General features: G+C 37.9%; 1 protein-coding gene across 1 annotated transcript in view; it reads right to left on the reverse strand.

Annotated features, from left to right (window-relative positions):
* Positions 1-2,553: 2,553 nt before the first annotated feature.
* The window catches only part of LOC137287373 (synaptotagmin-12-like), a 43,579-nt gene continuing 32,579 nt past the window's right edge, over positions 2,554-13,553 (reverse strand). The window contains exons 6-9 of the mRNA XM_067819632.1: positions 10,823-11,038; positions 9,872-9,992; positions 7,333-7,466; positions 2,554-5,839 (exon numbers count right to left, since the gene is read on the reverse strand). Of these exons, the coding sequence (XP_067675733.1) occupies positions 5,669-5,839; positions 7,333-7,466; positions 9,872-9,992; positions 10,823-11,038 (642 nt within the window). The 3' untranslated portion in view covers positions 2,554-5,668. The remainder of the gene's footprint in view (positions 5,840-7,332; positions 7,467-9,871; positions 9,993-10,822; positions 11,039-13,553) is intronic.

The raw sequence follows: 13,553 nt of genomic DNA on the forward strand, positions 1-13,553 counted from the left end.
GAAAAGATGACATAAAAGCGTGGCTACAAAGGCACAATATCTCATTTGATGAGAAAATGCTTAAAGCCGAACTATTGTTTCTTGCAAAATCCAACAAATCGGGCCCTGTCTACAGAGTAGAGTATGTAATAGTGTCTTTGCATGAACATCGTCATGCATAATGTCAAAGTCGTTACTGACTATGTAATAGTGTCTTTGCATGAACATCGTCATGCATAATGTCAAAGTCGTTACTGACTATGTAATAGTGTCTTTGCATGAACATCGTCATGCATAATGTCAAAGTCGTTACTGACTATGTAATAGTGTCTTTGCATGAACATCGTCATGCATAATGTCAAAGTCGTTACTGACTATGTAATAATGTCTTTGCATGAACATCGTCATGCATAATGTCAAAGTCGTTACTGACTGTGTAATAGTGTCTTTGCATGAACATCGTCATGCATAATGTCAAAATCGTTACTGACTATGTAATAGTGTCTTTGCATGAACATCGTCATGCATAATGTCAAAGTCGTTACTGACTATGTAATAATGTCTTTGCATGAACATCGTCATGCATAATGTCAAAGTCGTTACTGACTGTGTAATAGTGTCTTTGCATGAACATCGTCATGCATAATGTCAAAGTCGTTACTGACTATGTAATAATGTCTTTGCATGAACATCGTCATGCATAATGTCAAAGTCGTTACTGACTATGTAATAATATCTTTGCATGAACATCGTCATGCATAATGTCAAAGTCGTTACTGACTATGTAATAATGTCTTTGCATGAACATCGTCATGCATAATGTCAAAGTCGTTACTGACTATGTAATAGTGTCTTTGCATGAACATCGTCACGCATAATATTTCAGTCGTTATTTGAACATGTGAGTGAACTAGATGTGCTGTCATGGATTAGTTGCGCCTGTGTTGCACTCATGAATAGACACATTAGATGTACTTTGCATCATTATTATGCTGATAGTGAACTAAAGTGAATATTTGGTTCAATAACAAATATCATTTATATATGTTTTGCATAACGACAGCTGAGGCACAATTGAGATATGTGTTAAAAGAATTTGTATGAATGTGATTAGTATTTGATGTTATGTTGAAAAAGGAAATATTATAACTGTTACTGATTTAAGTTCGACCATTTGAGATGCTAATTCCCCATCAAAATGTGTATATTCGATTATTGTTTAAATATCTTTTATGTATATGTATTTATGCATGACACATTTGACCTCACAATAAATGTTGAAATATCTCCTTGACTGATTATTGACTTACGGAATTCTGCATTCTATTAAAGGATCTAAGCTGGTTACCCTACACGAACCAGCTGACAGTATCCAAACTAGATTTGTATTTTATTTACGGACCGAGTCCATTTAACTGTAATAATGCTGAGCGATAACAAACAAAACAAACCTGGTACTTCGTATATAGCTCTATGTATGGATGAAATAACGCCGAAGTTGAGTTAATGTTAATGGATTCTCTCGTTTCTGTGTGTCTGAGTGATGTCTCCCTTTACGATGCCGTTTCAAAATGCACACGTGCTTGAAACCTTATACGTTCAACACCTTAACTCGAGTACAAACACGACTGCGACAAATTCAGCGACAGCATATAGGTTCAATGTTCGGATTATGTTTACCCGGAGGATCCTGTTTGGTACGTTGTATCAGGGACATACTTGTCTATGGAATTCCAAATATGTTTCGCTTGCTGTTTACGTTGCAAAATAACTTTCCAGCTGTAGTGCAAAATGTTGAACATAATCGACTTTGGATCAGACAACCCAGTGGAAACCAATTTGAACATCGATCTGTGCAGTTAGCTGTAGGATAGGATGGCACGTGTGAAACAAGTCAGCGAGCCTGACCACCCGATCCCGTTGGTCACCTGTTACGACAAACATGGGTTGTCGAAGATCAGTTTTAATCCAGATCAATCCACAGATGGAACTACCCGAGGTAGTATGTTCCAATGCCTAGAATCAGATTCCTTTCGTGTAACGTAAATAATATACACAACTGAAACATTATAAGTTGAAACATGGTGTTGTTGTGCTTTTGCCGTCACAAAATCCCGAGATTCACGGATTCCTAGACCCGAGGAAATGAAGACTTGAATATTCATTTAGGGCTTCAGCATTGCAGTAGGGAAAATAATACGGTTCAGGCACTCTAAGGACAACTATCTTGGGACAGGAAGGTCTAGTAAGGCCTAGCAAGATCCATTCAAACAAACGTGACCTGACCTTGAATAGCCATGACCTCAGCCATGATCTTTTAGATGTCTTTGAAAGAGGTACGGTTAGACACATGGTGTGAGACCGTGAAAAGTTGCTTCTCTTTGTTGACGGACGCTACCTAGATTTGTACGCTACCTAGATTTATCCTTATTGGCGAATTCCCGAAACGATAAAATAAGACACAAAACCACAAACCTGCTCAAGACTACATCTAGTATCGTCCCCACATAGAATATAATTCTGCAGTCAAACACAACAGATATGACAAATTACAATACAAAACAAGACACATGGTCCATATCTTTGTTTTATTTCACACTGTATATACATAAATAGGATCAATACAAACAGAGACTGGGAAACAAACATGAGTTGTAAACATAGGAGAGGTAAACATGATACCACGTGAGCATTAGGATGGGAAACATGCATCCTTCACATTTGATAGTTCTATATGACACGCCTGTCCATCTGAGCAGTCATCACTGGCACACACATGCGTTAAATACACACATACCTAGTTGAGATTTGTATGTGATCTCCTGTCAGTGATGATATAACGCACCATTTTCAAATTGACGGATAATCATAATAGAAGTTATATCAATATTTTCATCAATATTGTGACTTCTTGCAAACATGTTTCACGTGATAAACGTGTTTGTCTCCCTTTCAAGAACTGACATGCAGCAGGAAGTGTTACTGTACTGTATATTTCACCTTGTATCACACGCACACTACAGTTGACTAGATAGATAAAGCATTGTAGTATAAATATAGAAACAGATTAATAAAATATTGTAAATACATATTCTATCCCAATATGCTATCATAGTAGGTAAAGACTCTATGGTGAATTCATCTGGTTGAGAATATTGAATGTGTACGAAGGAATGGGTGACTTCAATAGTGCTCAATATCTGAACGGTTCCGAATGCAGTCTGCATGATATGTGATAAAGGCGTCTACAGATTATCCACCATATATACGGGAGGTCCGTTTAATTGGAATAATTGAAAAGTAGTTGCAGTGAGTAAACGACACAGTCTTGTTTGCATTAACAATATTTTCACAAGGTTGGTTTAGTCCGTCATTAAATTTACATTTCACTACAAGGTCGTTCAAGTCATGATTGAATTTATTTTAAAGACTCCAGGAAATATATGTTCCTAAGTTACTGGTCATCCTTTAAAGATATCAAATTCCATAAATGATGCAAACCAGTTATTTTCGATGATCGATGTTTTGCAATGAATCAATCATCAATTATGAGGTTTTGACGAATTCCCTATATATTACTAAACGAAACTGTTTTGTAGAAAGTTACAAATGTAATCCAAACATTACATGTCTGACACAGTCCGGGACGCATGAGGTTTTTTTTTTTGCACCTCAGTTTATAGCTATTGGCAGAGTATTGGAGTTCACACAGTATCACACAGCAAAGGGTGAGTAGAACATAAACAAAAGCTTCTGTTTCTCAGTCAGTTATAAGGTCAAGTCGTGTGTCGAACCACTGATACGTCGAACTCTGGTTCTAAAAGTGCAGATATCGCTGTTCGACTGTTATATGGAGGAAATCCTTCACAGTCAAAATCAATTTGGTCCAAAACAATCACGAACAATCACGTAATACCAAATTTTCAAATAAAGCACGTGTGTATTATATTCAGATTTTGTCGTAGACTATTGATTAAATATTTTAATACATATACTTTTGAATACGATTACTTGTGAAATGATGTCTTGAGTGAGCTTTCTTAGTTAGACTGAATATGACCTCATGTGACAAAGGCATAGCAGTTTAAAACACTTTTTGATTGAGCAAAAATAAGTTCCATAGCATCTATAGCGTATTTCAACTTGATACGTACATATATATGCATTAAATGGTAACAAAAATAACTTTGTAGTATTCTTATATACATATATATTTGAGAATAGTTGTAGAGTATCACAAGTAACTGTATATTCAACTGCTTTACAATATTGGGTAGGGAAAAAACTGACAACAAGTAACTGCAAATCTTCTATCACAAGAAGTGCCAACAAAACAATAGTCTAATATGTAAACAAAACCAGGAGGTTTGTTATATAAACTCTCAGACGTTGAAAACAATAAAGCTTATGTGCTTCAAATACAATACATTGCAAATATTAATGATAATAAAAGACTTCAATGACGAATAACTTCAAGGGTATGACAGTGGAGTGGTTACCTCCCTTTGATCAGACGGTCGTGCAACTGTGAAGCGAGATTTCTACCAGCACCATACACACCTTGTAGATCACGTAACATGAAACACGCCTCGTACTGTTTGTTTGCCGATAGTTCATAAGCAAATCATTCAAGTATGTATATTATTACGTATTGATCGCACCTAATCCCGTGACACGTGATAAACTCACAAAAAAAACTTTTAGTTTGATATACTGGGTGACAAAAGACAGTATTCACGTCCACTCAAACCTGAACGCGTTATTAGGCCGAAATAAGAACACGACTGATATCAGTATCGATCACATAGCTACTTAACAATCAATCCACTCTTATCATATTTCCGTTATAGTCATCCACAAACGGGTGTGTGTGCTTTCTTTTGTAATACAGTATATACTTATTAAGGGGAGCAGAATAGTTTACATACACTTCTGAATTTCATTTAGCATTAACAAACTGTTATTCCAATTAGTGAAGTATTGTTATTAATATCATTTCGTAGTAATGATTAGTGTTGTTTATATTTCATTATAGTATCGTGCTATTTCAGTTACATCTCATTTCACTGTTGATATTCAGATTGGATCATCAAACCGGCAGCAGCGACATTACTTTGAAAGAAAGATATTCTGAAGTGTCTTCGGCTTAACCAAATAAAATTTCACAAATTAATAGGATAAGGAAATGGGATTGTTGAAGTTAGTTGTTCTTTTTAGTATTTTTTTAATAATAGACTTTAGTGTCTCTATTTTCTATTGAAAGTGCTCGATTTGCTCTACTGACTAAAGACAGTGCTGGGACAAGAAGCCACCTTCCTAACCTTATCAATGAAAAAATTTAATACATCTATATTTTGATACATCTATATTTTGATTTCACGTCTACAAATTAAACAGTCTGGAAATACACGTCAGTGTGTTATGTCAATTCCTGGTTGATGTGAAATGAATACAGACATATTTCGGTGTAAGAGGTACATTGACAGACTGTCAACATCTGTTACCTCGTACCAGGTGTCACGCCCATCGTCTAGCGTGTCCCTTGGGACTCTCTTGCGCAATGCTTTTCTCACCTCTGCTGCTTAGTTCTCACCTAACCTGACACCATTTGCCAACCACTCTTTATACGTTAGTCCTCTTGAGTAATCCATTCATATTTGATCATCCATTAAGTCAATATCAAGACTCTTTATTTCCTTAGATAGTGCCACATGGCCACAGGTTTTCGTAGTGACGTCATCATTTGATTCCAGTGGGATAATTCCGTTCCTGAAGTGTTTGCGCCAACGATCACGTGACCTAATGATGGTGTTCGGTTGTCGGGAAGGAACTCCGCAACAGTGATTCGAAGTTGGACAGTCTGGAACAAAAACACAATGTGTGATATATTGTGGATGCCATGCTATACTATACACTATTTGAGACTTCTTTCTACTTGTTTCTTATTTGTTTAGTTTTACGTCGTGCTCAGTAATTTCAAGCTATGTGGCTATACATGTGTAAATACATTAATCGAGTCTGGACCAGATAATCCAAAGACTGACATCGTGAGGTAGCATAACATGCATCAGACCGGTCAACGAGCTCACTGCCAGATCCCGTACGTGTTAGTCAGCATGGGTTGCTGAAGAACAAGTATTTCCACCTGTCACCTAGTGAGTTGTTTCAAAGAGCGCCACGCCACACTGTCGGTTTTTGAAGGTAGGAGATTGCAACAGAAGCGACAAAACCCTTTCAACATCCGCAAGAGTTGATTGTGACTATATCCTGAGCAGTTGATTGTGACTATATCCTGAGCAGTTGATTGTGACTATATCCTGAGCAGTTGATTGTGACTATATCATGAGCAGTTGATTGTGACTATATCCTGAGCAGTTGATTGTGACTATATCATGAGCAGTTGATTGTGACTATATCCTGAGCATGTATTTGTTTCATTAGCATTACAGCATTATGACGCTGTTTGAAACAATCGAGTCTGGATCAGGCAATACAGTCATTGTCACCATGCGATACAATAACGGAGCATCTGTTTATGAATCACTATGAAATAGCCAAAATCGATCAGAATATCAACTATTATGTTGATCCAAGGTGCTTCTGAAAAGAAACACAGAATCATCTTTTTCTAGCAGCAGTAGAAAAAAAAAGCAACAACAGTATTTTGACTTAGATGAAATCTCCGAGCACGGGTATGGTTCCGAGAAACCCAGAAACGTACCTGGAATCTGCGATACGTACCCGGTATAGCTATGGGGACGCACGTCTACAATGGCAATGCACCGTCATAGGCGCTATACACTTCATGAACACCGAGAAATTGTTTAATTTGATACTTGTTTCAGACTTAAAAGAACATTTTTCTGTCGCAGATATCGATCCCTCAGACAAGCCCCTCAAGCAATGGGCCTCTAAGTGGTCTGGTGGTTGATTTGGTCTTTCGTTATATTTGATACACTCATGAAGACGGATTGTATTATCCAACGTTATAGATGGAATAAACTTAAAATATACGTTCGTGCACTGGAATGATTATTTAGGCCAGGATTTATGATTGAATTTATTTAATAAGGATAACAACCCAAACCAATCAAATTGACAGTGAAATGTCATTTACGCGGAGAATGCAGTCAATGCATGAGACATCAAGAGCCGATAATTTCATAATATTTTTTTTCACATTTTAAAGTTCATGAAATTGAAAGAACATCAAGTGTACGCTGGTAATCGTAAGTGCTGTGAAGTAATGTGAATAATTCTGCAGAAGGGCATCAGTGTAAGTCTGATGTTTGGAAACTAAGATGGCGTCGCGAAGTAAAGCGTGGGTCTGAGAAAGAAGAGGCAGATACTAACGGGTAAAGCTGTGGAAGGTACTGAGAAGATCATGGCCTCGTTGAATATAGGGTTCTTCTCTCCTCGTTTCACAGTCGTCTTCTTCTTCGAGATCTTCTTGCCATTCTGCATCAGGTACACCTTCACAAAAGGATCTGAAATATGAAGAATTTAATTAAAGTAGCTCTAATAAATATAGGTTCAATGTTAAAAGTATTGTGTTCTAAGAGAGTCATGTAGGCATACACACATATTGATACATAAAACGTGACATGTTAAAAGTATGGAGTGTTCTAACAACGCCATGTAGTCATAGACAATACGAATACATGAATGGTTAAATGGCTTAACTTTAGTGTTCTAACGTCCTGTAGTCATAGGCAATACGAATACATGAATGGTTAAATGGCTTAACTCTAGTGTTCTAACGTCCTGTAGTCATAGACAATACGAATACATGAATGGTTATATGGCTTAACTTTAGTGTTCTAACGTCCTGTGCTCATAACGAATATGAATACATGAATGGTTAAATGGCTTAACGTTAGTGTTCTAACGTCCTGTAGTCATAGACAATACGAACACATGAATGGTTAAATGGCTTAACCCTAGTGTTCTAACGTCCTGTAGTCATAGACAATACGATTACGTGAATGGTTAAATGGCTTAACTTTAGTGTTCTAACGTCCTGTAGTCATAGACAATACGATTACATAAATGGATAAATGGCTTAACTCTAGTGTTCTAACGTCCTGTAGTCATAGACAATACGAACACATGAATGGTTAAATGGCTTAACTCTAGTGTTCTAACGTCCTGTAGTCATAGACAATACGAATACATGAATGGTTAAATGGCTTAACTTTAGTGTTCTAACGTCCTGTAGTCATAGACAATACGAATACATTAATGGTTAATGTTATACGTTTAGTGTTCTAAGAGTGCCATGTAGTCATAGATAAATGTGAGTGAGTGAGTTTAGTTTTACGCCGCACTCAGCAATATTCCAGCTATATGGCGGCGGTCTGTAAATAATCGAGTGTGGACCAGACAACATGAGCATCGATCTGCGCAATTGGGAACCGATGACATGTGTCAACCAAGTCAGCGAGCCTGACCACCGGATCCCGTTAGTCGCCTCTTACGACAAGCATAGTCGCCTTTTATTGGCAAGCATGGGTCACTGAAGACCTGTTCTGCCCCGGGACCTTCACGGGTTTAGATAAATGTGAACGATAATGGATAAACTTGAAAGAGACACTGGCTTCTTGCGATAAACTGATCTCAGTTCAACGATTGTCCTCTCATTTATTCCAAGGAAGCTTTGTCATGGACGTACACACGGCCGTAGTGTCGTCTAATATAGTATCCGTCCATGTTTCTGTAGTGTCTGATGTTCCAGTGACACAAACTAGATACACATACACTTGATGTATGATTTCATTATATCCGACAAATGGGTAAGGGTAAATGAGATACATAAATCGTGCTTATAATTTTTTTATGAATGACGTGGAGCGTTCTGTACTCGCGTGTCCTATGTCTATCATCATTAGGGAGAGTCTCATTCCTCAAGGAATCTCTGGGCTATAACGTTATTTTTGGAACGTGGAGACTGGTATAAATCTAGTTCCCATGTCAAGAACGCAGACACCATGCAATAAAGTAAATATATGCAATATATGATGTGTACCATACAAAATGCGCAATATAAGACGCAGTATAATACTATATGCAACATACTCTCTCATCATACGACGATCGTCATACCAGATTTATCAAGAAATACCTTTATGTTACAGACTATATGCAACGTTTGTATTTGGTAATGATAATATTTATGAAAATAATATCAAAATTCGTTTAGATATCTGTAGTGTTATGCATTCGCTTCATTGCATTGTGAAAGATTCTCTATTACCCAGACGTATACACATCAGTGTTCGAATCATCTTCATATCTGTTTGCGCATGTGAGTTAAAACAGAAGGACAACGAATTTGTGTGTATGTATTATGAAAACATGTTTTAACTGGATTCAAATCCCAGAAACCTTCTGTACTTCTAGCTTCAAATACCAATCTTCCTGAAAAATAGTAGAACATGACATTTGCCGTATCAAATATCTTATCTAATATATTTTATGGCTTTTCCTTCAATTGTATCGACACACTGCAAACAGCTATCCGTCACTGATGCATGTACATATTAGGTCACAATTACGTCATCTCATTTCAGAATGATTTTATACAAATATGACAACTATTTTAAGAATGCTCAGACAGAGATTGCCATGGATAACCTAATTGTCTGTACAACTGAAAAAGGCATCGTCTGTTTTCTTATATTTTAGTATACTTAAGTAAATCACTAGATGTTCGGAAATTTCCAGTCAATTATACCGTAGTGTATATTCCATAGAACTCGTTATAAATGTCAGACTGATATGTATGGGTATAATGTGACCCTGTCTGATGTATCAAGCTAGGTTCCAATCGACCATTCTTGCACAATGTGTTGGCTGTGCTGGTGATTCATTCTGAGAGGCCAAGTGGTCTCACCTCCGCTGTCCTTGTGCTCCCTCCACTTGAGGTTCCTAGCCTTCACTATCACAATGGTCAACCGCTCAGCTGTTGGAAGGTAGCTCAGCGAGAACAGGATATCGCCATACTCAGTTGGTTTCTGGTGGAATATACAGAATGTAGCATATATTCCGTGAACATTGAAGCAACGGAATTCTAAGGCAAAACCATGCGATCAAGGATAAAGGGAAAAAAGAATATTCTTTTCAGATGATAACCAAAATATCATTTATATGGGTAAAGTATAAGGAAAAAAATCATTTTGTAAATATTCAATGATAATGAATGTTAGTGTTGACAGATCCCTAAAACAAAATAAATGACAGGTAAATACACATTACATGAGCGCAACAGAAATCATATTTATGTCAAATTCTTTTGGGGGTTGTTCCTATCCTGCGCTTTAAACGAACAAATTTATATATCTCCAGATAAATATTGGCTTGAGATAAATTGAGAATCGGGACAGAAAGTGGAATATTATATAATGATTTTGGCCAAGTCCGGTGCATCACGAAGAAGACTTTCTAAAAAAAAAATACATGTGCCACCATATATTGCAATTGTTACGAGGAATCGCGTGGGCTCGTTCTCTTATATAGGTTCGATTTGAACTCTATTTGCAGAGCTCAACAATATACATAGAATCCAATCAAATTTGTTCTCATGAGAATGAACCAGTAACAGGCAAGAGGAATGGACTTGTTACGTCACTTCCGAAACGGATCTGCCGAATGGGACCAGGATATTTGTGACAAAGGAAATACAATGGCATCCATGATCGAGCACAATATGAGACAAAGATTATCAGATTCTTTCCTTTCTATAATAATATTATAATAACATAATATTTAAAATGTACACACTCAACAACGACCTTATCAACTGGATCAACAGAACATAATATCAGCCGAAGTGGTATTTGCTAACCTCCTCAGCAATATCTCTGAGATTGAGCCACATCTTGATTGGCATATTTAGGTCGACGTCCCCCACTCGGATATCTGCCTCTCCTATCACCTTCTGGCGGGCATATTTGTCCACTGCATACACCTGGAACTGGAGCATCCTTCTGTCCAGATGTTCCGGTTCTATGGTAAACAGATAGCGTTCCTTGTACACTGGGTCTGTAGAGTGTTTAATGGTCTGAAACAGATTGAGCAGGTGTTTACTAAGCATGAAATTGTATTTGATGTTGCGTTGCTGACCTTACCAAATGTGCAAATACACCATCTGAAGAGGACGCAGTGCGTTTGAGCTTTAGTTTGCCCAATAATAAGGAGTGTTTGAGAAGAATGAAACTTTTAGTTATTTGTTTAATTAACAGTATGTTACAGTGGTGTCCACCACCGTGATATCTTTAGAATATTAGTAACAGCGGCATTAAAAGAAACTCACGTATATGCTCACACTGCTGGCACATGATGTGGGTTTATGCGCTCCATTTTCCAACGAGGGAGGCATTCAAGCGTACAATATATTGTTTTCGACAAACTAATAGAACCAGTTCGCACGATTCCCAATTAGATGATCTTTACGATTCAAAGCGTTTGTGACATTGTGGTGGTCTTTCTGTATAATATATATTTAAAGAAAGCCTCACCAATGAGCAAGGGGACGACATTTGGTAAGATATTGTACAACATGCCAGATAACAAGAACGCCAGACAAGGAAGCCGATCTTTATGACACTAACTAACAGAATGACCGTTATTATTAATTATTATTCAATATGGAACGATCTATTCAAATCACACCGACGGCCCGTCTATCACTGAACCTGCAGTCTGGTTCACCTGTTTCCTATCACAGCCAAACAACGCTCTATCGTCGTGTCCATCGCGCGCCTATCGATTACAACAAATTTCTTTCCACAGACAATTGGGTCCATTTTAGAGCGGTAACTCTTCAGATATGGAAGGAAATAAAGACCATATCGATCTGAGATCTGTTAGCTTCTATTCTGTTTTCGTCGTGTCAGAGTGATACTTTAGAAACAATTTGCATCTTTTACGATGCTGTTTATTGTACATTCATGTGGCATTTCACGATTTCTATTTCCGTAATAACAAAGCGGCGAAAATTGGAATCTGGAGCGTATTATACGCAATTCCTTATTGTATTGGACTGATTAGCGTAAGATGCTTCATGACTGGCGATTCTATTTTGTACTTTGCTGTTATTATTGCTGCGATTTCACAGTACTGTATTATTTAGTGCTGACCCCGTGTCTTTATGGCAAACACATAAGCATGTTAGGACCGTAAAGGGAAGAAAACGTGACATCACGACTTTGCCCAAAATAATGAGACGCAGGCGTGCATAACGCAGGAACCATAAATACTGAAGTTAAGGACTTGTTATCAAAAACGAAAACAAGCGTAATCTGATATTTGTGGAAACACTCTGCAGCAAGCGGGGCTTCCTCTCCCTTAATATCGACGTGAAATCAAGGTACAAGATAACAACAAGCAGACAGGAGGAATCCTGGTTTAGGTTCAGTGCTCCCCGTTTTGCCGATAAGAATTTAACGCAGATCAATCGGAATTTTGGAAAATCATGATCGGATTGGCAAAATCAAACCAAAGGAATCTGGGTATAAAGTTTCACAAAAACTTGAAGTGCTTGGATGATTCTGTTTTACCGTCCTTTCTCGACAGGGTTTTATATACCTGTATTGCATGTCAGTGTTAAATGTTCTCGTCACGATATGGCTGAATTATTGCCTATGTCACGTTAAATATTAACTCACTCACTCAATCACTCACTCACTTGGATGATCAAATGGCGTGCAGTAATAGGCCTGTTCTCTTCAAGTCTTCAACTGATTTATTGATTATTCCCTGTTTTGTTCTGTGTCATATGCTCAGCTAGATGAGCAAATGGCTTTACTTTTATATCAAATGTGTTTATATCAACTGCCAGTGGAAGTGAGGCATACCAGGATCCATTCACCCTTTCGTAAACGTATGCTTATTAGAGTTTGCTTGTAGTAGGTAATCTCCTGTGGCTGCGGGAAGGCGATATCATGACATCAACACAGGGGTTACTAAAGAATCTGCACGAAATGACACATGGCGTTGTCGTGTTGAAATGTCAGTTCAGGGCCATGAGCTGCATAATTGGCAGTAGAACAGGGATGAAATCCTGGTCCCAATACAGTACCTCAGTGAGACTGGTCTGGGCAACAATTAGTGGCCAGATGATGGAACAAGATGTTTCCCAGCCCATTAGCTGCCTGCTCCAAATGGGACAAACTTATGAACACAAGAACTTGCAAAACATAAGGTGGAACGGGAAGTAGAAGGTTTGACCGTAAACGTCGGGATGGTTGCATTCGATGATTCCTTAAGTCGTGAAGGTTGCAGTCACAAATCTGTTGTGGGGATAACGTAATCTTCTGTGTATTTTATACAACGGAGCACAAACATCCGCAGATAGTGTATTGTCCTACGACTACAACAATGGGTTCACACAAGAGATTGTCCAGTAGAAGGCTTAACCATGGTATGATCATGTTACCAATTTGTGTGCAGCGGCATATTGGCTTGCAAATCTGATGCATTTTCCTGTTTGCACATTCCAGTACGCCTACGTCTGCGAAGGGGTTTATGTGACACGAAGCTGCTGTATTTCACACTTTGTTCATGCTTTTTCACGT

The sequence above is a fragment of the Haliotis asinina genome, chromosome 6, assembly GCF_037392515.1.
Source record: "Haliotis asinina isolate JCU_RB_2024 chromosome 6, JCU_Hal_asi_v2, whole genome shotgun sequence".
In the NCBI taxonomy this organism is placed as follows: Eukaryota; Metazoa; Mollusca; class Gastropoda; order Lepetellida; family Haliotidae; genus Haliotis; species Haliotis asinina.